At 43.8% G+C, this 27775-nt stretch overlaps 1 protein-coding gene across 1 annotated transcript in view; it reads left to right on the top strand.

The window, feature by feature from the left end:
* Window positions 1-27775, top strand: part of LOC135902756 (neprilysin-1-like) — a 63898-nt gene that overhangs the window by 9076 nt on the left and 27047 nt on the right. Inside the window, exons 3-8 of the mRNA XM_065432977.1 lie at window positions 5149-5344; window positions 7492-7824; window positions 9275-9412; window positions 14890-15069; window positions 20595-20754; window positions 23212-23310. Of these exons, the coding sequence (XP_065289049.1) occupies window positions 5149-5344; window positions 7492-7824; window positions 9275-9412; window positions 14890-15069; window positions 20595-20754; window positions 23212-23310 (1106 nt within the window). The remainder of the gene's footprint in view (window positions 1-5148; window positions 5345-7491; window positions 7825-9274; window positions 9413-14889; window positions 15070-20594; window positions 20755-23211; window positions 23311-27775) is intronic.

The following is a 27775-nucleotide window of genomic DNA, read 5'->3' as shown; positions in this document are numbered from 1 at the left end:
AGCAATGACATTCATATTGTCTTCAGCCTTAGCTGTCCACATTTTGTCAAACCTCCGTAGCGGTTGCGAAAAGAGTACCGGTACTTATGGAGCTTGCACGGAGATCCGAGCCGGAAACAATCCGACGAGCATCACGCGTACAGTTGCGGTTGTGGCGAGCAAGCTTGTTTGTCTAGCTCGGCGAGTTTTCACTGTCCAGTGTTCGGCTAACTGCTTTACTATTGGAGTCCGGTTGGACTGAAACTTGTGGCTTTTTGTGCGGTAAATTTTAGCTTCACGAAACGTCATGTGTACTTGCGAAGTTTAACACCTTGTTTCCCACGGACAATAAACATAGTGAATGCAACAAGAACTGCTATTTTGAGAGTACTTTTGCTCAATGCACCAACCACAAGAAAATGAACAAGCATACATCTACATTTTATAGAAGTTCTATTACTGCCACATATGTGGCAGTCAGGAATGAGAAGGTGAAGATATGAAAAAACATCTTGATTTCTGGTGTGCCATAGGAGGCGTGTAAATCAGCAATGCTGCTATGTTTAGTATGTACGCACAGAAAGACTACGCATTTTTTTTCTTTTCAAGAAACATTTGGGTGGGCAGTGTACATCAACTCAACTAGCGCATGCGTGTGTTATTTGAGCCACTTTCATCGGCCAGTGGCCAACATTGTCATGCCTCAGAGACAGCTCTACGAGTCGCGCTGCGATACGGTACCGCGGTGTTACCTGAGACTGGCACCTCTGGTGAACATGTCGTTAAGGGAACTGGGACCGATGAAAAATCAGTAAAATGATTGTTCGATTTAGGCATTCCGTTTAGCCAGCACATCGAACCAAGTGCAATTGTTTGACTCAAAAGCGAGGAACTCAAACATGCAATGATCAAGAAACTTCACAAACATATTCAAGTGGCTTCCATTTTCTCCAAGCCATCTACTGGCCTTAGAATGCTATGTTCTTTACCGCAGTTCATTACCCTTTTTTGCCCCGTGTCATATTTTCTTCTGCTTGTTTTTCTGAGTCGATGCTACCTGCATATGCAGAAATAAAGCGAAATTATGAATGAATTGCCTTGCGGCAACAGCGTTGCGGTAAGCTTTTAGCCACAATAAAATTTTAACTGAAAACGTAGAGGCACCACAAAGGAATCTCAAATGATACTGGTAACAGAACTCTAGTAATGACACTAGAGTAGGGGGGGGGGGGGGGGGGGGGGCTCGAGGTAGGTAATGACACTATAGAGGGCTAGGGCCCCGGAAGGCACCCTCCCCACCCTCCAGAAAACTCCCGTGGAGGCTCGGGCTCCGCAGCCTCCCTTGTAGTCATTGGCTGGCTTCGGAAACCATTCACTGTAAAATTGTAGAACGTCTAGTTATATAGTACTTAGACCACACGTAAATTGTGCACAGTATAGCTGGTATTGTTTTGTTCTCATTTACCTACAGCATCAGAAGTGCCTCATTTTTTGTTAGGTAAGGAGATTTTATTCTTAAGTTTAGCACCAAGTTGTTCGCATTAGGAAAATAAATTCATTTCATTCGTGCAATAATCCAGGCACCATCGTTGCTTCCTTCTCAATCCTTTGTTTTGATGTCATTCGTTCAGTTTACAGCCGTCGTATCAGCGGGGTTGTGTGGCGTGAAAACGCTAACCACTACCATTCTTCATTTCAAAAATATACACACAATCGAGCGTTTTCTACGCATCCTAATTGTTCTCTCAATTGTAACATCAATGCTCTGCATCGATGTAAAACTCTCATCAATAAAACTTGCCTATTTCGTTGAAATGTTGTCGGTTTAATGTACTAGCCAATGAACGAAATGTTTTTCTTTATCGAACCTAACCATTTTATAAATATAAACAGCACCGGATTGGCTGCTTATAAAGTTTTTTTTTACAGCCTGAGGTTCACATTAAACGTATAAAACATAAATAACACTTTGGATCCACCGAATTATCCAATAACCCATCGATTCTTCATTGAAAGCGTTAGAAAAGCGTTCATATGTTACTCATTGTATTGGCAATATTATTACTTTCTCGGGTATCTGGTATTGGTAACTATTGTTGTGAATAATTCGCAGGTTGCAGTACTTTTCGATTTACTTGGTATTAGCTTTACTACGACCGCAATTATGCGGATGCTCTCACTGCACTCGCACTTTCGGTGCTGGCGCCATTGTTATGTTCCACTCAGTTATGTTCCACTCCAGGTCAGAGGTACTGCAAAAGACACTGACTGTTTTTAACTACAGAAACGACCCGGTGCAGAGGACGAATCATAAATTCTACAGCAGGCCACTCAAACGCCGTGATGTTGGAGCCAAGCAGAGTGGGACGGGGGTATCCTGTTAGTGTCCACCTTGCGGACTTTTAATTTCGGCTGCTGCTGAAGTGCTTGTATACATGCACCGGGGTCATGCGGGAATGAGACAGTCGCCCCAAGCTTGGCTCCTCGCTAGCAGAGGTGCAGATAACGAGGGACAGCCGAAGTGAACGGTCCATTGGATGAACTCTTGCAGAATGACCCCCCCTCCCCTCCTCCGAGGACAGCATTCTGTAGTTTAATGCTGGCAGGTGCGTTATGCACGCCTGTACAATGAGTACACTAGCGTTTCTGCTGAGCTGCTGTGTGTTAGCAAAGGTCTGAGCAAAATTGACACCAAACGTCACGCTAACGTGACCTATGGTTCCTCTAGGCGCTTTCTAATGCCGAGCGATCCACGTTGGTCTCACCTCGCGCACCATCGAGGTGCGATTCTCCACATCACGCCGGGTAGCTTCCAGGTCGATGTTCCTTGTACCAGAGTCCTTCCATGTTTTTCTGGTCACGAAACTCCGCCGTCACGCTATGGGAGAGGTTCATATACTGCCCAAAAATGCCGCGACGCGGCGCCACTGTGCCACAGAGGGCATCGTTCGCGTACCGAAACGCGTGCGCTGTGCGAGGCGAGCCGAGTGATCGAGTGCGTTCTGTGCATTTGCTGCGTAATTTTTCGAATTCTGGGCTGTTTAGTTGAAGTGGCGGGGTGGGACAACGATGCTGAACACGTGTTGCAAGTAACTGCTGAAGAAGTAGAATGGTGGTATCTCTAACAAGCCATTTAAAAAAATTGCTGCATTTGTGATGCGGCTACTTGTGTTCGTTTGAGAGTTGTTTTGCCATGTGTTATAAAATGCTTATATTTTAGACTTTCTTGTTGCTAGAAACAATCGATTATGCATTCTGTATTTATTGCCATTCGTTTGCTCGTGTTTTTTTCCTGCCCCCCAATGCATATCTCTCACGTTTGATGTTATTTCTTTATGCTTATTATATCAGTGTCATGCTTTTAACATACTTCTTGCATTGTGAATGGTGGACCATTCGTGACCGGACGCCTCCGTGCTGTCTGTATTTCTGTCCGCTTATTTTAATGATAAATGAATGATCGTGCTTGTATGTTGTTTTTGCACCAACACGTTCTATTTCCTTTCTTAATCGAATTATAAAGTTTTTAACATATTGTAAATAGTTGCGCATTAAGAACCAAAATACCTAGTCTTGTCGTTTCTGCGTCGAAACCACGAGCAGCGTGAATAAGTGCTGGGCTTACTGACGCTTCTAAACAGCTGTTTGCTAAGGCAATTGCCTAATTACAATACAGCTAGTTTCAACTGCGCAGGTCCTAACACTTTACGTTCGCCTCAATCCGTTGCTAAAAGCCGCACCGAAGACATTTAGTAGCGAAGTTTGTCTTGTTATAATCCTACCTAAATCTGATTCAGAAATGGCATCGCTTTGCAGAGAAATATTAAGCGCACGGAGCAGCTCAATTTCCTTTTCTTTGTCATTAAGTATTCTACGGTAGCAGCCCTTTGCAATAACAATTTCATTTTTTTGATCTCCTTATAAGATACTGCCCACAGTCACAGTCCTTCTCTGCCACAGTTAAACAGAAAGTGAACAGCTGTGCTCGGCGAACAATCTCGCGCTATGCGCAACGAGGAGGCGCTTACTTAGTGGTAAGCGGCGGTGCAACAGCCCATATGTTTGCGTCTGGTGAAAAGTGGGACCACTGGCGCTTTGTTGCGAATGCACGGAGTTTATTCTCAGCCAAATATTAAAAAGCGGAGACCACCAAAGTGCTGAGGCGAAAGGCGATGATGTAGAAATGTGAGCCGAGACCAGCCGGCCGTGTACAGCGGACGCTTTTCGACGGGGCCGAAAGGCAAAACACCAGTTTATTTAAATTCAGGTGCATTTTAGAGACATTTAGTAGCGAAGTCTGTCTTGCATTACTCCTACCTAAATGTAATTCAGAAATTGCATCGCTTTGCAGACCTTTAGGTGCATTTAAAGACATTTAGTAGCGAAGTTTGTCTTGCATTAATCCTACATAAATCTCATTCGGATGTTTATTAACGTTTATTTAAATTCAGGTGCACTTTAAAGGATCCCAGGTGGTCAAAATTAATCCTGAGTCCCCCAATACGGCATGCCGCATAATCGTATCGTGCTTTTGGCTCTTAAAATCCCAGATGTGTTATTTTTTCTTTAACTATTACTACCTGAGATCGCCGCAAGCTCCATGTTATAAGCGGCTTTTTTTTTTCGTCCCGGGCGCTCATATCATGGCAGAAGACGCGCTCAGGCAGTAATTCAAGCATATTAAATGTTAAAAATAGTTACGTGAAACTAAAGCGATGGCTGAGGAAGTTGAGAAAGCTAGAATACCGAGGCTGCTCCACACACAACCACAGCGGTAGCGGTGTTCGCATGCCCTCTCATGCACGGTTGCGCCTCTAGCGGCGGGTGCTGGCGCTATATGAAACTGAGGCGGCAGTTTCGTGACCAGAAAAAAAAATGGAAGGACTCTGCTTGTACCCAGCAGAAGTGACCTTCGTGCCGTGTCGCAGCCACATGTCGCGCCTGCGTATAGTCTGATAACAATTGATGCAATTTAAGCGCGACGCTTAATTTGCCTGTACATGTCAATGATTTGCCCTCAAGCAATGCTGCCACTTTATGACGCAATATTCATCGAGGGTCCCGGTAAAGTCGAGTACTCTGGTAGTTTCGTCCTTATAGTATACGAATGAAAGAATTACGCCTTTTCAAAATACAGACAAGCCTAACTGGTTGCTTCACGACACCCAGGAGCCCAAGATATACCAGTCAAACGGTTGGGGCGCTTTCCGAATATTCTACCGATGTGTGGCCCAGCGAGGAGAGTCAACCCACCAGTACACTGGAACTCTTTAGCCTTTTCGGCTTGCTGTTAGCAGCCACGTGCGGTATTCTCCTGATCATCATCGTCTTCTACAACAGCATGTCCTACGACGCCAGCAGCACGGTAAGAGCAGCGCATGAATTTACCTTTAAATTTCGTTTCGTTCCAAAGGTCAGAGCGGTTTCTTGGTCAGTAAAGATGGCAGCCAGCTAACGTTAATAAATGCTCGCCGCATCACTGATGTCAATCCACAAAATTATATAAAAGGGTAGCGCTTGAACCGGTAATTACTAAACAAATAAGTATACATCATTTCAGGGAGTGGCAATTGCAAGCCTACAGGGTAACGCATGGTAGCCACAAAATATATTGAACAACGTCCATGACATTTCATGATTTTATGCTGAACTATGTTCTGTTCAGATTACCAAGTGAAAATCATTTTAAAACATTTAGCATATCTGAATTGAATATAGGTAAATCAAGAATAAAGGGGGCATGATAACCAGTTTTCGAGCTGCAATGATGCATTGCATAGTAAACGAATCGCGTCGAAGAACAAGCTGGAGAAATGTTAGCGCATTTCGTGCAGCAGAAAATTTGTATGCGAAACTTATTGCTGCAGCTGAAGCACGCATTCATCTGGCGACAAAGGCTGGTGCCAAAGTCAATCGCACCACTACCCTGTTGATAACGGTGGCGAATTTCGGTGAGAGTGCTCCTATGTATACTGAAAGCTATACTATACTGGTCGTGATGCGTTATTTTCTTAATATGCGTTACAGTGATCAGCACGAGATAGCTTCTGCAGGAACTTTCCAATTTCTGGTACTTGTGTACTGTGATCAAGTGTAAAAATTGTGGGCACAATCCAACCACAACGCCCTTGTTGCCTGTTAGGGTGCTAGACTGTGAATAGCGAGGCGTCTGGGGTGGTTTCCCTCTGTTTTGCAGCAGTCGACACCGCGCTAGCCCCGCATTTTTAGACGTCGCACACCACATAACGTATTCTCGGTCGCTGTCGATGGGAGATGCTTAAAGGCAGAGAATATAAATTCAAACTTTTAGTTAAAATTACGCTGCAAGCCAAGGTTTTCTTTCGAATTATAGCAACCCTTCTACTGCCAGATACAACGATAAACTGATAGCAGTAAAATGACCATGGTCATGGACCGTTTAATTGGACAGAAACCCACACCGCTTACGAATGCCTTTGTAAAGCAGTCCCTGTGCCTCGACGAGCTGGGGACAAAGACAAATAAATTAGCTATAGCAAGTCGCGTCACAATACTCGGATATAAAGGCTAGAAGAAAAGAAAGTTTCAAAGGAGCATAACGTTCAAAAACAGAGGAAGGCGTCAGTTTGTAGACGTCTTAACTATCACAGTGCATTGCAAATAAGTATTAGTGCAAATAAATAGTGTAGCGAGGCACACTTTCCAATTTTTTTCAAGGTTACTCGTTACTAAGAGGGGTACTTAACGTGATGAACCAGTTAAGGTATCTCAAAGCAATGGTGGTGCGAAGATCGCCATGGCTCACCATCGGCTCCTGGATTTTAAAGCTTCCCTAGTCCCGTTGTGTTCATTTCACACCCAAGAAGATCAATTGTATTTTGTCAATTGTTCTTTCAGTAAATAAGATACACGCGCTAAACGTGAGTATATTGGCTGAAAGTGGTTGACGAAGAGTGCTTCTGAAGTTACCGTTCCCGGTGCTGAACATGGGATGCCGTAACATGTTTGTACAAGGTAGGCTGTGAGATGCAGTGAACAGAATACTTTGTAAGCAATTATATATAATGTTGTGTTAGTTTCTATATTGTTCTACTACCAAGGCTAATCAACTTGCTTCGCAATGCAATCTTCAACTGCAGGAATGGAGATGTATAGCTTCGTTTGCTCGATGGCTTGCTTCTTTGTTTCAACATTCTACTGCCCCGAAGGTCTATTGCAGGAGTGGGAAGCATGAGTTACAATGCAAAAATCATGGCTCACAAAAAAAGAAAAGAATTCAGAAGGTGATAATGATCGGACATAATCAAGTAAGAGGTTCTCGCGTTCCTACATGAGCACAACTACTTCAAATAAGCATGTCAGTGCTGCAGTGGAAAGGTTATGTATTCAACACATATCTCATACAGATGTAGATTTAGCGGGTGTGAGATAGTTGCCGGCGGCAGGTAGTCGTGGAGGTATTTCTTATAATAAATAATTTTGCTGTCACGTAACAGGAACTAACGGTGTAGTTTTGTTATCTCTTCTTGCCAGGTTGAGGAGGCAACAATCCGCCATTTCTCTTTTCCGGCGGTTTCCTACCCGAAAAGTAGCTCGCGGTTGGCTACCAGCCCCCAAGCAAAGCAACCTGTCCAGAAAGTTATAACGACCACTGCCGTTTCGACGCAGCCTGGCAGCAGTGAAAGCAGCGTCAGCAGTACAGTTGGTGGTAGTACACACGAGATTTTCACTCCCGTGTGTAATACTACCAACTGCAGCATCATCGCGCAGACGCTGCAGTCTAAGCTGGACAATAGCGTGGACCCGTGCCAAGACTTCTACCGCTATGTGTGCGGCACGTTCAATGAAAACAACCAGGTTGCTCAGGTAAGAAACTATGGAATCTCCCGTTACCTCTCTTTGTCAAGACATACCTACTCGCTCAACAAGACAACGTAGTCAAACAACTCCCAAAAGCCAAAATAGGCACTGTATGGGTCGTACAGGGTTTGGACTTGCGCACCCATAATCTTCAAGAGCTCAAAGCATTTTGCATCGGCATGAAATCATTCAAACATGTCCTACATTAATGTTTTGGGGTAGTCGACAGACGAGTGGCAAGAAAAATTGCGTGGGAGTCTTCGTGTGGCGGGCCACTTTGCTGGTCTGGCAAGCGAGGCACGTGCGAGCCAACTGGCGAAGATTGTTTTATTGCTCGGCCAGCCAAACCGCTGTGTAACGGGGCGCGGCGTAGTTCGGGGGCTGGGATGATGTCATGAAGACTTAAAACCGCACGACGAAAGGCAGCCGGCATGAAGGGGCGAGGTACAGCCGACTGACACATCGCACTGATGGTCTGAGCCAGGTGCAATTTGGTAAAAAACGGGTAAAAAACGCCGCGTTTGCGACTCACGGTCTTCCGTGTGCGCCCTAGCTATACGTTCTCAGCAGATGGACGAGTGCCGAGGGATGTAATGCATGAAAATGCGTCAGCTGCCCCGTTGTCGGTGCCTTTGATGAGTCAGATATCCGTTGTGATAGCTCATATACATGCGTTGTGATAGCCGAACCTATGCAAGTGACACGTAGCTTACAAAACCAAGATAACGTTGTTTCTCGTTGCTTGCAGATACACGGAAAACCTTTTCGCATTAATTCTTGTTACACAATCAGTCTGCATTATTATTGAAGTTTTCAAATATTAGAATTAGATGATGAGTGTCAATGAGGAAATTATAGAGCTCCAAGACAAGCGCCCGATACAAGCTTTCTGTCTCTCAATACGTGCTACAGAAAGGTGCTTTTCCGAGCGTGAAAGAAGCCCGCGATATGGCCGCACGACTGGCCAATCGAATCCCGTCGCTGTGTACACGAGCGTACATTGCCACTTGTGTGGAACCGCCTTCCCAATTGTCTGTTCGACATGTGGTAATTTCTCTTTTTCCATGATTAATTCGCCACCTAGTAAAGTGAATTTCCTGGCACGTGAATTCACATTGACAGATAGTATTATCTGCACACTGCCAAATTATTATTCATTGAACCGTATACTCGTGAATTTGTGTGCTTTGTTTGTCTTCTTTTGTCTGTGATGTTATGTACAACCTTCTCCCATTAAGAATGCTTCCAAAGGTCTTGACATAATTATAAGTTCTATGATACATAAATAGTAAATTCAAATTTTGCCTTTAACAACGGATTCCTAGCTCCTCCAGCAGCTATACTACACAATACTAAAATGCCAACTGCGAGAACCTTAGAAGTAGACTTGGTCCTTATTATGACAATGGTTGCCAAACCATTCGACTCTAGCGAATTCTGTTTTCTTCTTGCGCAGCTTTCGCTCAAGATTACACAGGCCACCTTGTCACATCTCAACATTACTACAGTCCGATCCACTCGTCAGACTTCGTGGGAGAAAGTGGCTGGGCTGTTCAGGGCCTGCCTGTCTCTGGCACATAACAACCGCAGTCAGGTACACGGAAATTATATCCTATGACTAAGCCGAAAATTCATGTCAGCTGATATTTGACCTATTTCTGTGTTTACAAAAATATTCTACGAAACGGTCACTGGAATCAGCATGCCCAGGAAAAATCTTTTTCAAAGACAACGAATCGTAGTTATTAAAATCATACGCACGTGTTCTCCTTTACTTTTAAGCAGCACTGTTTGGGTTGGCGATAATGTATATATGTAACTTGTTAAAAGAGTGTTCGTATCGAAATTCTTGTTGACTGATATTTTGCGCAGTGTTTACTCATTTGTTCCTAGCGACGATGCAACCAATGCTGTAAGCTACAAGATTGAAATTTATTTTCGCCTTTCGTTTGTTTCTAGCTGGTCTGTGATAATTAGATGTTACATTTTACAAGTTTAAGCAAAATACAGGGGAGTTCGGTTTTAAACACATTTATTCAAATGGTCTCTCAATACTTAGGCGACACATTTGATCAGCTGTGGTAACTCTTAACTAGTCGAAGGAAACGCTTGGAGGCTATTCGGTCCTACGAGTTTTGAGGTTCATTTCTAGAGGAATCATAAACTGTGCGAAATACATGCGCTGGACATTTTCTACGCATGGTGATGAATTTAATCTAAAGTATAAAACATGCTGAGACTGCAGCAAAGTTATTCATCGAGGCACCTAGTACGAGCCCGTATGTCGCTTCCACTGCTAACCGAAATTAAATTATGGGATTTTACGGGCCAAAACCAGTTTCTGATTATGAGGCACGCTATATGGAATGTGGAAATTTCGACTACCTGTGGTTCTTTACCGTGCACTGAAATCTAAATACACGGGTGTTTTCGCATTTCGACCCCATCGACATGCGGCCGCCGTGGCCGGGATTCAATCCGGCGACCTCGGGCTCAACAGCACAGCACCATAGCCACTGAGCAACCACGGCAGGTCCTTCCACTACTGCGTAGAAAGTTCTTATGTGTAAAAATAATTTATTGACTAAATTGGATCACTGAACAGCATTTTATCCGTTGCCCACATGTGTCCGAATAACATATTTTAACAGTATCGAAGCAAAAGCCAGTGCGCTGCAAATAATATTGGCCTTATTTGTAGTTGCTTGCGTCTTCTCCAAAAAAAAGGAAATTGCGCTATCACCCGAAACGAAATGCACTGAGTACGACGGAATAGTATTAGGCATTTGGGCTAAGTAAGGCTACGGGTTTCACAGGCAGTATATACTGAAGTAAACACTGTGTAACTAATAAAATGGGTGCAGTGCTAAGGTGGCAAAGACGAACGCCAGCAGCACACTTGCTTGTGACACCGGTGTGACTAGGTGTCCTGGCAGCAAGAAAAGAGCGCGGTTTCCTCTATGCAAGCGCGCCGTGCTCGTTCTGCCTTCCCCATTTCAACGGTTTCGCGCCTCTAAATCTCGGCTGTGCACGTGACCTTAACACTGACTCGGGTGTGTGGGAAGACGTCGAGCAGGCAGTCAACACGCTTATTGGCCCAAGCGTTTCTCGTGACGCATATCAATTATTATTCGAGCTACAGTGCACGTGGTTTGCGCGTGTTCATTACAGCGCGTGCACATCGCCGCGGGAAGGGCTGCGAGGGCCGCGCTTACGCGCCGCACCTGATACCGCACTGCCGCAGCGGCTGTTGCGTGAACGTACCTCGAGTGTCTGTATAATTTCCATCGCTATCAGATGTTTCGAAATCCTTGAAAAGGGGGTGATTAAATTGCCACATTGACATCATTTGTGCATGACTAGCGCTCAGCAACTGAAAAGCGGGGCCGCTTCAGAAGGGCCGCTGAAGGGACAGTGGAATCATGTGCAAAGTGCGACACAACGGCAATCGCTTTCATCACGTAGCACGTTTTATAAGGCCGGTGCCCACAGCGCGCCTCTCCCCCGCCCATCTGAAAAAGAAAATAAAACGCAAGCAACCATGCGCGTCACTCATTGAGTTTGAATCGCTGAACATAGTACATTGGTGCGTGCTTCACGATTTCCGGTCATCGCAACTGCAACCTTACAATGGAACTAAAATGAATGGTAACTAGCCGCACTATAACTTATTTCTTTTCTTCATGAACCATTTAGTATGAAAACACATTTCATTTTGCTCTTCATGTCATGTCGCTAACTAGGCCCCTGAGTAATAAAAATGACTGTGTCTAAATGTGTCTAAAAAGTCGAAATGGGAAAAATAATTTTTTTCTGTTATTTATTGCCCGGTGTTTAAAAAAAATAAGCTGCGGCTCCCTTAACACTAGCTTCAAGTTATCTAAACGTTATGCTATCTTTCAATGTCGAATAGAAACATGAGGCAAAGATGAAATGTTATTTTTTCCGCAGCTATTCTCAGCTTGACAATATGCAGAGCTGCACTTTCACATTTGCAATATCACATCCCTCGTCTGCCTGTTAGCTAGTGCATCAAGGTAATATTGGGCACTCTGCTCTGTTTCTTGAGAACAATATATATTTGCCAGTCCTGCGTTTCCCGTTGGTACTAGATCCCTTCAAACCATCACTGCAGTGTTGTTTTTTTCGTGGAAAAGGTAAAAACTAATCCAGCTTACCATATTGCGACAGAAGTGCCTGATGTCACCTCTTAAAAACAGTACAAGTGTACTGGTGCATAATGGTAATACCATTCTGTATCGTATAACACAGCTCTGTCTGTGTGAAATGAGCTGGAGCTTGATTCCAGCTGGTTCGTTGCGGCATTCACGGCAGGAGAGCACACACTGGCTAAAGGCCTCACTTTTCTTGTTCCCCTTGATCCGATGAACCTGAATTTTCGGGCTTTTCATGGTTCGGATTAGTCTCGATCTACCTTCTGCTGCTTTAATGCAATGCGCTATCCTAGCGCATTGCCGCGGTTTACTTGGGGACGGTGTTCGAGAAGTGGTTTGTGGGGCGCCAGTGAAAGGTGCATGTGAACGCGGCTGCACTGTGGACCAGAACATGCGTGAACGTTTTCGTCACCTGAATAGCAAACGAATAGACATGGCTTTTTCTGACTCTCCTTCAGTTTAACATTGACGTACCTCAAAGGGGAAGCCGGTTACCGCGGACATTAGCCGACATAAAATATAGACAAAGAATTCAGTTTTGGAAGGATGTTCCAAAGATGTGCAAGGAGAGTGCATCCATCTAGTCGTTCGTCTATGGCGGTGATGTTTTGTAACGCGATATGAAGAAAAGCAAAATGCTTGAACCAGTATTTTCGTTTTGTTTACACTCCAGCGATAGCGGCCTGCAAACATGAGAAGCGCACATCTCAGGAATGGATTATACGAAAAAAATATCGTTATCAGCACACACGGTCTTCAGATGCTCCTAAAGAGGCTAGGTAACTCGAAGAGGGGTGGTCTGGAGGGCGTAACATGTTTTCGACGATATCCGCATCAGAAGAGTCATGGTATCAAAAATCTATTTGTGATAAATCTCTGCTTAAGGCGTGTATTCCACCACAGTAGAGAAAGGCAATAGCAGTCTGTGCAAAGTCCCTAACTACCGACCAATATGTCTTACTTGAGTCGCATCCGAAATTCTGAAAATAGATTATGCATCGGCGCTCTAAAGCACATAAATCAATATTAAATGTTCACGGCTCGTCAGTATCTCCTTCTCGAAGGCTGATGCTGGACCATGCAAGTGACCGAATTCACGCAAGACGTCGCGTCTGCATAAGACAATAGAAATTAGGTTGATAACACATTCTTAGACTTCAACAAGGCAAGGGAGACGGTAATGCTTGCCTTAGTTCTAAATAAATGACACCATATATTATTAATTTTCAAGTAATATCGTAAGTAGATGATTATTTAGCATCACGTCGCTACTTGGTCGTTGTTAATGGCGTCCAGTCTAGTTGAACAGAAGCAACTTAAGGCGTCCCACAAGGGAAGGTTCCAGGACTGTTGTTGTCGTTACTATACAATAATGATACAGCTGAGGGTATCGAATCACAAATTAAGCTTATTGCAGAACATTTGTAATATGTGAGAAAATCACTAATGCCCAGGAGAAAATTTGATTGCGAGAACTTATAACAAAATTATTCAATGGTACTCGCGATGTTCTAGTACATATAAACAGCTTGAATAAAGTTCACTCCATAAAGGCAAGCTTCTACTACTAATTACCTCATTTATGATATTGCAATAACTAAGGTTTCAGAATTTATGTATCTAGCACTTCAAGCTTAAGTTCAATTGGCAGTGTCATGTTGACGGCGTATTAGGCAAAGCAGCTATGAAGCTATATTTCTTTGCTAAAATGCCACGACATTTACATAGACTTACCGTAACTTACTTCATAAGACATACTTGAGATACGTCAATGAATGCGCGCGCTAGGACACCATTCAATTAGAGAGGGCGCAGAAATTAGAAGATTGCTTCCTCTCCTTACAATGTGACAGAAACTTCAGTGCTACCTCCATAAAATAGGCCCAAATTGGGACCCTTAGACAATTGTCGTCGTGTACTTCCCATGAATGTTTTCCAGAATATTTAGTATGCTACTGTTAACATCCAGGAGGTAACTACTAGAGGGAACGATATTGCCACTCTGAGCGGCTTGATTACATGTTTCAAGTAAGAGAATAATCCTGTAAAACAGAATTGTTTCGTATGTCCTTCTTTCCAAAGCTGATTCGCGATTAGAATGGGTTGAATCCTTCTTTTCATTGATTTTTTCTGATGATGATTTTTGCTCTCAGGTAAAATAACTGATTCGATAATCTGTATTTTCTGCTTGCTGTAATTGCATTTTACAGTTTGGAGTGTTCTTTCAATTTGTCGTTCATAGATGTTAATGCTTTGGATGATTTTTGCCAACATTTTTCTCAGTTTATTGTGTGTTTCTTGTTCTTTGTGTGCAGTTCTGTTGTGTCGCGTTGTCTGCTAATGTAATGTTCTCCGTCACCCTGTACCGGAAGATTTATATGAACTGAAATGGTCTTCCAGCTGGAATGCCTTTTTTTTTAGTGGGTACAGCTTACAAAAAATATAAATGCAATGCAGCATACGAGAACTGACCTCAACAAGAGTTCGTGTGATGAGACGTGTGGTGGTTTCGGGAAAAAATCATGTCGAAAGTTACGTTTGACAACAACGGGTGACTTCGTTTCCTAATACCACACCGCAATCTGGGCTTTATGTTGAGGTGCTCTCATTTTTTATATTTATTCAATACCTAAAAGAAAATTTAATCAAAAACGCCTTCTGAATTGCTTAAATGATGCCACAAACCACAGGTTTGTATGTATCATAGTTTCTTTTCATCTTGAAATCAGGAATGTTTAATATGGACACCCTGCGTATTCCGGTTCCTTCTGGAGGTTATAATGATTGGTTTTAATGATTATATAGTTATAATGATATAATGAGAGGAGTGTGCGCTCGAGTACTATTCTGGATGAAGCATCACCTCATCCGCAGCTTGCGAATTCACGTCTTGCAGACCTCAGACCTGGTGGAGTGGATGATTTCCCTGAACCTGGACCTGAAAAATGAGGCAAAGCTGGAAAGGGTAGATGCTGTGGACATGATGATGCGCTGCAGCCTTGACTTTGGAATCCAGGTCATCTTGTCGATTACATTCCACAGTGCTTGGTTCATCAACGATAAGCGTGCTATGCAGGTACGTGCAAGTCATAGCTCTTTCGATCTTTTCTTTGCCTACACAGAAACTGCTCCGTCATCCGAATATTATTAAGCTGGCGGAGAGTTAGTCCTCTTAGCTTCGTTTTCGTGTTGTTCACTGATTCTCTTTTGAAATAAAACACACTGCCAATTTCCACCTGCATTTTATACGGCTTCGTTGCGTCATCATGTGCTTGCTTGACAGTCTGTACTTGTTTCGGCGAACCTTGCGATGCATGTTCCTGAAAGCGAGAGTAGTCGCACCCATTGGTTCTTGTAGTTACTATGCCAGCCGTACTGCAGCAGCAGTGTGGTAAGTAATTCGGCTATAGGCTCCGTCCGCACGCTGCGCACTCTGTAAGTGAATCGGTTATTGTTGTACAATACCCTGAATACTCTGGCACTCTCTTCTGGGCCTATTCAATATCAATCAGCTGCCCGGAAAAGCAATGCAACCAAGGTTACTGAGGCTAATGCAGGGTGATGTTTCGTGAGGCCTGTAAGTTTCAGGCGCAGATTTTTTTACTCACTCGCCAATAAAGGCAGCGGATAAGCCGCAACTGTGGTCAATTATAATTTTATACTATCTCTCTATCTCTCACTCTATTGCCTTCAGCTTCTTAGTATCAGCAAGAAGAACTGTTGATAACATTTACTCGGAGACGAACACCATATAAGAGACATTTGCTCGTGCAGTTAGACAAAAAGGACTTGCCGAACGCGCTTCGCTAAACGAACAGAGTCACTTAACAAGTGAATACTTTTTCTGTTGAGGGAAGTCTTGTCTATGATCTTGGAAAAGTATTCGCTCCACTAGTCCCGCCGTGAATCTTGAAATAGCTACCTGTAAAGAAAAGCCCCAGCGATATATATATATATATATACAAAGAGAGAGGAAAGTACGGCATGAAAAGCACCTGCACAGCTTTAAAGGCACCGTATCAAAAGCAGAGGGCGCGCTGGCTGCACTGACTAGAACATATACTGCGAATCATAAATCATTACCATTGTCCATTATAAATGATTATCAATGACACGCTTTTGACACGCAGATGTGTTCAGGATACAATATCTAGAAACATGACCCTCACGTAAGTGCCAGCAGTTACGATGACTATGTGTAGTGAAGACAAGATGACGTACACATGCAGATACAAAGGCGTGACGTTTAGCACATGGCATCTCTAAGTGCAACCTTGAATTATCTAAATATTGACGTGTTAAGCGTACAACTTCGAGCCACAGCCACATATGTCAAAAAAGCCACATGTAAAAAAAGAGAAAAACGTTGAAATCATATATGTACACTGCGTGGGAAGTGTATATTTGTGCTCAATCTAAAGTTATAGAGTTTTCCTTTGTATTAATTTATTCCGGATGAGACATATTAAATTCGTGAATCAATTAGGATTCGCGAAGCTCGCAGTCATGAGTGGTGCGGAATCCAGACTCGAGTATTGTTACTTTGAGATTGTTCTTTGAGTGGCCAGGCATGTTGACATGTTTCGGGAGTGGTAGATTTTGTTGCTATTTGGCATGCGACCCATGGTTGTTAAAACGCATCCTGAAAGGTGTTTCATTCGGGCCTATGTATTGCATGTAGCAAGTGCTGCACTGGAGCAAGTACACTACATTACATGAATGACAGTTGAAGCTGCATTTAATGGTGAACATGAATTGACTGTCTATGCTGGTGGCAGCCACCTTAGGCGTTATATGAGCGCGGGCTTAGCAGCGTGGTTTATTACGGCGGCTGCAACAGGTCGGGTTAGTAGTGGCGATTTTTGACGACGCTAGTATGCCGGTCGTCGCCAAGCTCGCGCAAAAACTCTACAGACAAGATATGGCAGGGTCCACACCACACTATACACAGATGCCGCGCAGTACCCCCAAAAAGCAGCCATGACGGCCAGCGTTGTCGACTATAACCTACAAGAGGTGGTCTCGATGACGGTCCGCACTGCCAGCGCCCTCGTAGCGGAGGAGACAGCCATCGCCTTGGCCATCACCTCTAGTCCAACCAACGAGTACGTCACAATTATTACTGACTCCCAGGGAGCTTGCCGTAGATACGCTAGAGGCAGAATATCTTCAATCGCCCACTGACTTCAAGCCTCCCAATTCCCGGACGTTGAAATAGTGTGGACTCCAGGACACGAGTCCCTCCATGGAAATCAGCGTGCGCACGCTCTAGCCCGAGCTCATGCCTCTCGGGCGCCACAAGAGAGGGATACAGCCGCATCCACGGAGCCCGTACCTTTACAATACAATGCCACACTACAACACCACAGATTGAACAGACGACAATACCCGCCTCCACACAAGACCCTCTCACATGAAGATGCCGTAACATGGCGACAACTACAAGCCAACACATACCCCATTTAAGCACACTACACGCAATACACCCTACACTATATTCATACAAATGTCCCCTTTGTAATGATACGCCTGCCTATATCACACCACATGGGCGTGCCCCAACGTGAAGGCGGGCCCGCAAATACCCAACCCCACACCCGAGCAGTTGGAGGCCGTGCTGACTAGTTCGGACCCTCGTAACCAGCAGCAACTGGTGCGATGGGCCCGGGAGACAGCAAGAGCTGCAGGAGCCCTGGACTAAGGGCGTCTCCCGCACAAGCAGAAAGACACCTGCTTGTCCTTTTTTTAATAAATGTTGCTCCTCCTAGTATGTCATCTATGTTTTTCAAACGTCTATACACGACACGAGGTGGCTGAGGAAAAACGGCTTTTAACCTGTCGCTTTTGGTGAGAATGTTGCAGTGTTTGCGGAGTATGCCTAAAACCTTAGGGTTAGATGGGGAGTGTGTGAGTATCATATCAGCCGACTGGGAGCCACTGGGCTTCTTTGTGTCTTTAAGAAAGCCCATCCGGTCATGCCTTGCCGCTCGGTGTATCGCGTCATCGATCATCTTTTCTTGATATTTACGGTTGAGAAGCTTCTTTTTCAGTTCCTGGCAACAAGAATTAAAATCACCTGCTATGGAACATATGCGCTTAAAGAGCTGTGCCTGGCTATATGAAATCGCATATAGCCCACACACACACACACACACACACACACACACACACACACACACACACCTACACACACACACACACACACACACACACACACACACATATATATATATATATATATATATATATATATATATATATATATATGAGTAGCGTGGTGTCAGCTACTCGAAGCGAGGATAGTAAAGCATCGATTAGTATAGTGAGTTAATTCAGAGCCTCCGATGGCCTGCTTTGCTGCCGCTGATAAATTTCGCCCAGAAACCCTATGGCAGGCTCACGTCAAGCCGCACTAGATTGAATTTCGAATAGCCTAGAGCTCATTCAATTTATTCATAGATCAGGAAGTCCGCATAACTCACGTGAGTGCGAGCACAGTTAGTCCCCACTTTTTTTTTTCCCTGAACAAGCACTATTTTAGAAGAAAAATGCGCTGGCTATACCAGCCTCAGTGGTGTGCGAAGTTTCATTGTCCATTTAGGCAATCAAAGTGTCACAAACGTTTTCACTAGCCATTTGAGATAAAGTACCTGTTGCAATAGTTCAACTGGAGGTCGAAAGTAAAAAACTAATGGTAATTGAGCCAGAATCATGATGCTAGCTCCATTTGCTTGTTACATATAGGACAAACATGTTCCTTGATATTTCCATGAATTACTCAGGAATGTTTTTGTCAAGGTTCAGCTGCAATACTGCACGTGCCATAAAGCTTTAGGAAAGGACCACATATTTTGCAGCACAATTCGCAGGATGATATCGCCATAACTTCCCTTCTTATTCCTAATAGGTAACTTCCCAGATTTAGTACAAAACTATAGTTGGGGGACCAACTCCGACTTCTTTGTCTACGTACAAGTAAGGCACATAAATGGTTCTATCAGAGAAGCTGTGAAACAATGTCAACGAATGTTGTTGTGTTTAAAATGGAATGATAAATTGTAGCAACTGAGGAAAGCAGAATTTCGAATTAGGACATTCACTCACTTACAAGAAGTGGCCGAAACTCGGTAGATGTTAATAAACTGATACGCAAGGTTCACGGACTCGTAATTGTGCTTTAAAAATACACATTGTAGTTCTGTCAACTGACATTTAGAGCAATAAAATGCTTGAGGTTGGTCATATAAGCATTCAGCTCGCGTAAAGCTGTTGCATTGTTTAGTACGGTTTCCCTAATGTCCTACTCTAAATTTACTGGAGTACATTAAAGTAGTGTGATGCAGTAAATTTATTCGTCCGCTTGATGTGTAATATTCAGCGTGATTTACAGAATTGCGATATCGTTCTTGTTACAGAGTCAAGCAACTGTAAACTTGGTTGTTGTGTTCCCTGAACTTTCACAGTTTAGGAAACATTTCTAAAAAAATTGAAGGCCCATATGAAGTTGACTTCCTTCTGTCGCAAGATCTAACCTATCCTGGTCAGCATCGATGGAGTAATTGGCGATTACAATAATTTATCTATTCCCATGTGTTTAAATAGAAACCATCTTCTCTTATAGCAGCTATTGGAAAGTTGACACTCATGTTAGTCATGAAGGAGGCAATAAGTGGAACGTGTTACGGAGCTAACCTAACCCGCACAAGTTAAAGTTGTACTATTGCCCACCTCTTCAAGTTTCTCACCTGAAAGCCAAGAATAGCCATACTTGCCATCTTTAGTTTGCTTTTTGTTTGTTTGATTTGTTCAAAGTAACTAAAATTCGAGGTGCGAAAGGGATCTATATTTATCGTCATCAGGCTGCATAAAGAAATGTACGCCAGACACTATACGCTTCATGCAGATTACGATGCAAATCTTTATCACATAGGACCGAGCTTTGCCCGCCATGGTTGCTTATCAGCTATGGTGTTTGACTGCTAAGCACGAGGTCGCGGAATCGAATCCCGGACATGGCGACCGCATTTCGGTGGGGGCGAAACGTGAAAACACCTGTGCACGTAGATTTAGTTGCACGTTAAAGAACTCCAGATGGTCCGAATTTCTGCAGTCCCCCACTACGGCGCGCCTCATAATCAGATGGTAGTTTTGGCATTGAAAACCTCTCAATTTTTTAGGTACCAAGCCATGCTTTTTTGTAAACTGGCGGATTTCAGCCGCAGCGAAACTGCGTCGTGCAAGATGAATTGAAATCGGGTTTACTTGGCGTTTACTTATCTTGGTTGCTTAGCCACTAAATTGAACATTTGGACGTCCACTCTTGCCATCCTGTTCTGCTAGACGCCTAGGAGACAACGATGAAGTGCGTTGATGTGTAGTGCGGAACGTATGCTAGTAAGGCCATCTCTAATGTGCGGCAAGAATACCAGAAAACGAGGCGTTTATTTTGGTTGGTTACAGCCACATGAATGCCACCAGAGTGGGGGAAAGAATAAATTATATCCTTATGGTAAATGTAATTGTATAAATATACATTCAAACGCAATGTGCCAGCGCGGCGTGAAATACCTAAGAGGTTCTGGTCGCCCAATCCATATGCAGCTCGGTTTCAGCGAAGAGGACGCAGCGTGGATTTTCTCGCGCTACAGTGTACCCAAGAAGAAGAAATTGGATGACTACATCGAGCTACTCGGCCTCTATGGCGTGACCAGCCCTGGCGATCAACTACTTGCAGCCAAGATCATGGAATACGAAAAGCAACGTAAGCAACGCATGCTCGCGTGTTGTAGCTACGGAAAAAATAACCAGGCGAAAGACTTGGACTCTGTGGAAAGCATTGCGTCAGCACATTATCTCCAGACATACTCCGCTTTTTTCTTGAAATGTACAAGAAAAGATTATGTTTCAATGGCACTGCAGTGCGGTTCAGTTGCGCAACTTGTTTATCATTCTTTTTTTCACTATGCATAGCAGTGAAGCGCAAGCTTAGTGTAAAGATTTGAATTTCGATTTTTGTAAATACGCTTTTGCAGCGCCACTATACACACAAAAGGTAGAAGATATCACAGGCAAAACATTGAGCTATATGTCGGACAGAATGTATAAAACTACATATCCTCTGCTATACCCGTTACTGTCCGTACCAATGAATAAAAAGTATTGGAAAAATTCGCGGCTTTCAGCGCCATTGTATATATAAGCGAATTTACTGTATCCGGCCTGCACCAACTCGTGTCATTAATATCTTCTGCTTTGACGCCGCCAAAGCGAAATTTTCCTTCTCGTGTTAGCGTCCTCAACGCCAATTATTGCTTGCTTTTTGAAATGATGTGTTTGCTCAGCTTATCGGGCTTTTGACGCATATTTCTGCTGCGTATTCACAGACACTTTGTTCTGTTTTTGGTTGTCGTATGTTGTGTTTTTCATCTTCTCTGTTGCTGGATCTGTTCAACGCTGCATTTCGCGACGTTATTGAGAATTGCCCTTCGCCCATTTCGCTGTGGCGCTTCCCATTCCAGACTGCTGCCGCGTTGAGCTCCGATAACATTCACAAAATGTCGCCTGTTCCTATAGCACTGTCACATCACTCAAGAATATCTTCACATAACCTTTATCTCTCGAATGTTTGTGCGGCAGCCAACGACTACTTGTACCTTTCCTTTTTTTTCTTTTTTTGATGAAATTGTTTAACACAAATCGAAATTAGCATTACTGCTTTAATGGAGACGCTACTTCCACAGCACATATTCGAAACGTTTTGCGGTATTTGTGCTCCCTGAAAAGTGAATGGCTGCGCTGCCACGAGGCTTCAGTGGTCATGGGGGCCGACATTCGGCAGCACGTGCCCATTGGTCTCAGAGGCCATAGTACGCGCAGGACTTTTTTTATGCTCAGTATTTCGAATCATGTGCTACCAGCACCTACTCGATTGCACTGGAAGAATGGGAGTTTCTTGAGAAACTCTGCGCTTTGTGAAGCACGAAGGACAACCACTGAAGCGCGATGCCTCCGTCAGAGGGCAGTTGGCGCGGTGTTCTTGTTGATGGAGTTGATAAGAGCAGCTTGAACTCGAAGCAGTTTCAGAAAGTGGCGTAATACTCACATCCATAATTTTCATATGCACTTCCAAGCGCGTGCATTTTCTGTGTCAAAACTTTGATAGGGTCACAGAATCTATTCAACCCAATATTAAAGCTTCAGGTTTATTTCAAGAAAGTTAATACAGATTGTAGGCAAACACTGCATGGAATTGTGTCGAATTGAATTGTTAACTCGTTATCGTTACACTTCATGCTGCTTGCGCCCTCTCAGAAGTAGTAAAATGCAATGGTGGACTAGAAAGAAATTTGAACTCTGGGGCATGCAGCCTGAGAGCAATGTCGCATTTCGTAACATGAGCAAATATTCGCGCTTTGTGAACTGGTTATCTAACTAGGATCCAGCCACAGGAAGCCTTACCTGTCGGGTCCGGCTGCGACAGAGCGCGCTAATTCCGAAATGGCGAATGCTCCGAGTATAGAATTTCTTTTTTTATTTCGCCTGTAAAGCTTTACACAGCAGCATCTATGTAGCTTTTAATGTAGCCGGCATTTAAAAATTCTGTACAAAATTCTGAGCGGCATCTGTGCATTTGATTTGTTTATTTCGCTTTCCATTTCACTTTTTATGCACTATAATATATTCATATTTGAATGTAACTTAGGTTTTGCATATGTGGCCAAAGCTGTTCTGCGTTTCTTCCTCTTTTGCTCATTTGGTGTGCTCGCTCACCATTGTATAATGCCTTCTAGTTAGCTCTTAGTTTGTGAAAATATTTTAATTGATAGAAGATAGCACTAGCTCTATTCTAAATAAAATGTTCTTACATGCCACGGCTACTGTTCTTATAAGTAACAATTAAGATTTGCTCCTGGTAGAAACTTCATGATATTACTAGGACTCTCAGTAATCAAGTACCTAATGAAAAAGCGTGACCGCTGTTTCAAAATATTTGAGGGTATTTATTTGTGAATAAGCTGGTTATCGTAAACATCCTTTGTAGCAATTTTCGAGACGTACGTGCTAATCATCAGTGCTTTTGTCATGGGGATCTGATGGTGGTCAGCTGCATCAATTCACCTTTGCAGAGTTGTGTAAAGGTTGCGACGCTCCTCCGTTCCAGCCTGCATGACACAGCGACTGGACTAATTATAGGCATTTTCTCTTATTTTTTCTGCAGTACAAAGAACCACCCTAAAGTCAACTCCCCATGAAGCCCGTATTCTGCACGTAACCATCAGTAGCATGGGTGAAATGACGAAGCCATACGTGAAAGCAGGTATGTAGCCCATAGTTTCGCTTTTCACCACTCTCATCAAGCACACTCCTCTGTCAAACAAGCGCATCCGTATAAGACTAGGCCATTAGTTAAGATGTTTAACATGCGGAGGTGTATGTCCGAATTCGTCGACAAACGGCCTTGCCGAATCGTCAGCCAAGACACCGGAGAAAAGTGACTGCGCAACCGCCAACCAATCCACAATTCCTCTCCTTGATACAAAATTAACCTGGGGCCTCCACAAGGCTTTCGTGGGAAAACATGTGCCCTTAAGACCACATACTTGTCGAACCTCCAAAATTCCGCTTGCTTTCTAGGCGCAACATCACATATTTTTGATGGCCTTGCCGTGCGGACAGACGAGTTCTTGACGCGCAAGCTAACACATACATAACGAATTGGTTTTTACTACCTCTACAAGTGTGGCGGCGGCCGCATTGTCCCCTGCAGAATTAGGCACTGTAGCAATAAGCGGTAGCTAAATATTCTTAATAGAACAAATACACGCCTTCAAGCAAATCATTCCTGTATTAAAGCAAAGCTTTCGTTTCTTCTTTTCCGATCTTTTGGTGTGCCTGCATGATAGGCTTGCCATCGAGCAAGAGCGCATTCACGCAGCTTTCATCCGCCTCACCCCTCCACCGTCGAACTACCGGTTTTTGTTTGAAGAAAAGGTCTTCTCTGCTTCTCTCAGAAAACGAGATGCCAACAAAATTCATGGATGCCCTATGTCTCCGCTAAAAACCTATTAATTAAAAGATGAAGAAATCGTCGCTAAATGTTCCGATTCTTCAAAGCAGGAGCTGGCAACTGCCAAGGTTAGCAGGAGTACTGCACCATTATAGGATAATTTCAGGCTTGTTCAGAACGAATATAGAGTGAGGTACCCAACGCTGTACAAAAGTATACTGCAAAAGGCGTTAGCATAAACAGCTTTGTAGAAAGAATTTAACTTTTTCATGAGAGATTCGCTTTAGATAGGTTTAAAATGTGCGTTGTTTCTCAATAATTTATGCTTTCCTCTACATTAAATGCTCCTTTATTTGAGTGGTGTACGAGATCTATGGAATCTGGCCCGGAGCTGTGCGTTCTCATTCATGCCGTGATTACACTGCCGATTTGGTGATACGAAGGAGGCTGCGTTGATGGCTGTTCGTTGACATATACTTGACATCAACCACGACTCCAGCGGCGTTCATCCCCACTACACAAAAGTCACCGTGAATGTACCCCTAGCACATTTGCGGTAAATGACATAAAGTGACAATAGCTCTTTTGCGGCGGGCACACACAGTTACACACTACCAAGAAACAAAAAAAGATTGCGCTGCACAGAGTTACGCAGTAGCATTGAGATATGGGGCGGTGTTATGAAGTAGCAATCTCGACAGAAATCTCGAAGCGAAGAGCGGTAAGTGTAACTTATCGCTATCTGTTATCTTTACTGAAGCATTGTATTGCACTTGTGGCGCGCTCTCTAAAGAAAGGCTGAGGTAGTGTGAAGAAAACGCCAAAGGTATATTAAAGGGACCTTGTAACACCTTTCCAGTAATAATGCAATGGCCTCACAATTAAGACGCCTCGCAAGCATCATGCCACATAAATTTTCGGAATACTTCAAGTATCAGTCTACTTATCGCAGAAATGGCCGGCTTTCTCTTCTCGTCCCCACTGGCGCATCAGAAAGTACAGAGCGCAGAAGACAAGAGGCCAAATTCCTGCCTAATGCTGAGTGTCTCGGCGGCGAAAGGACTCGCTGCCATACGCTCTGGCGCCTGTGGTCGACGATGCTACGCACCACGAGACACAGCTATAACGGATGACTCGTGCAGCCGACGCATCTACGTGAAACTATCACGCGCACACTGGCAGTGCAACGACGAGTGGTTTTTCGATCTTTTGGAGATCAGATAAATATATATTTTTCATTTATTTTACTCCAAATGCAGTTACATGTTAGCGAGATTGTTCTCACGTTAACAGAATCAAGCATTAGTGGCTGATGGTTTCAGCTGCTTCCGATCACGCTGCATGACGACATTGCAGAAGAGAGAGCAAGCTATTTATTTTTCTCTTCTCTGCATGACATTGCAAATGCGCTGCTGCATGCACTGCAATAATTATTAGCCGATATGTTCCAAGGTGCCCTTTGTACAGATAATCAACCCTTCTTTTACGATATATTGAATGCTCTTTTGGACCCTTCAAGAAGTCATAAATTAGTCGCGCGTTTAGGGAATTTCCCTTGCAATGCTTAGGCTGTCGTACATGACCCATCAATCATGAACACCGAGAAATCGGAACCAGTGCTATCTTTTCGGTGACCCCTCAAATGTAAGCATCGCGTCACTGGCGCTTTCATCAAGAGAGTTGTTGTATATACGCAACCGGCGTAGTGGAGTAGTCATGACACAACAAAATAACACTTTTGTTATGTTTGATGTTTATTAATTAGCTGTCTGTGTAAACATTAGCTTGCTTCAAATTGAACTGGAGCTAGACTTAAGCTCCTGGGATCACCCAGTTCTGTTAGGGTCGACCTCAGGAAGTACACATGTACACATATGACACATATGTACACATGTACACATATGAAAGCGCACAAATATGGCTTCCAAGATACCACACAGGCGAAGCATACATGAGAAATGTGCTCCAAGAAAGGTACTACTTACCAATTACCGTGCAATAACGGAATACACATATCCTTGAAAAGAAATTCGTTAGTTTTGGTCAGATTGGTGACGAGTGCGAATTCTTTCGCTCGAGCACGCTATCGAGCACAGCTATCGCCCACACTGAGATCTGAACTCGCCAACACTTTACCGCTTTCTGTCCGCACACATGTATGTGAAACTGCTATCAACACTTTGATGAGCACAGTGTTCATCTAAGTATCTTATGCTCTTGGTGATGTCAACTCAATCACAGTGAGCTAGACGCAAGGCCATCAGAGCAACGAAAGCGCAAAGATGCACGCAACGGTTCATTTATTCCTAGCACAGACCATGGGGCCAAAACAAAGGCTTATCAGAACGCGAACGCATACATGTAAATGACGGCCTAAAGCGAGCAAACACACGCGCATGCAATTTATAGGTGAACTTTTCAGTTGCGCCTCTGTGGATCCTTAAGGAGCTGCATTGTATGGCGATTGATGGCGGCGTACGCGCCCCCTTTTATAGCGGGTGCTGAATAAAAGGTGTTGATTGTTAATGATACCCAAAATGAGCGTTGTGTTTTTCTTCCCTTGCCATGCGTATATAACATTGATTAAGAATTTTATGTATCCTGAACTAAACCAACCTGTGCCTCGTTTTAATCAAGAAGTGCTTTTTTTTTCATCACAGTTGTTCCCTCCTCACATATAACAGCCCTTGCTAATGTCGGTGAATATTCGTTCTGGACCGTTTTTCGCGCACTTCCTCGCGATCCATTTGGATCGACCTTGGCGGAGTTCTCTTCATCAATCACATAACGAAAGAGACGTGTCAGTGACACGGCTCTTTGCCATTTTCTTGATAACATACGCTTCCAGGGCCTCTCGTTCCGCTGCATCTTCCCTTTTGCCGAGAATCCTAACATTCCTAAATCGTGTCTAGCACCAACAATTACTTACATGCGTGCAAAATTGCATACAATCCCAGCTTCTCACATTATGCGCATGCTCTCTCATGTGATCATTGTAGCAGCGCGATCGATTTCACCGAAGCACACCTTGCTGCAAGACAGCGCTATCTCGTGCACTACTTCCATGGAACATTTTACAAAGGGTTGGCCGTGCTCCTTGCCACATTCTTTTTTGACACTGCTTACGTTGCAGTTACAGCGAAACAAGTCTGAAGGCTTCACTGGGGCACAAAATACAACCGGAACACCGTGCCCGCCCGTCAGCTAGATTTAATTGTGGCTTTGCATGTGCAAATAGGGCACCACTTCACGGCCGCTTTAATGTAAACCTATTCCCATCTTCTCGTTTCCGTTTCTGCAATGAGCCCAACACAACTGGTCAACATTCTTTCCAACCGTCTCCAATTTCTTTGTTTGTTCCGCAATGGAAGGAAAGCTGCAAAGGCCCCCGTAAGACGTGTATACACTAATTGTGGATTATTAGACCGAAAAAAAAATAATAATCTCGGACTCTACGCGTCTTCACCAACAGCCCTCCGTAACCGATCATAAGCTTTCGGTCAGCGCCCACTTCGCCTGTCTCTCAGGCAGCGTCACAAAACCGCAAGAACTGCGTCAAAGCGGCGAGTATGCGTTAATTATGCATTTATGCGCCGAACAAAACTGAACTTATTTCGGAATTGCTGCGGACCACACCTGTCCAAAATGAATATAAGATGGCTGTCCACCTATCACTCTGGCCATGGATACTCGTAGCTGCCGGGGAAAATGCATTGATTTGTGTCTATAAAAATTTCGCTTGCGAGTTTAACACTGTTGAACCCTTCCAGCACGT

This window comes from Dermacentor albipictus, chromosome 2 (assembly GCF_038994185.2).
Source record: "Dermacentor albipictus isolate Rhodes 1998 colony chromosome 2, USDA_Dalb.pri_finalv2, whole genome shotgun sequence".
Classification (NCBI taxonomy): domain Eukaryota; kingdom Metazoa; phylum Arthropoda; class Arachnida; order Ixodida; family Ixodidae; genus Dermacentor; species Dermacentor albipictus.
Note: the sequence above shows the minus strand (reverse complement) of the source record. Positions and strands in the feature narration are given on the sequence as shown.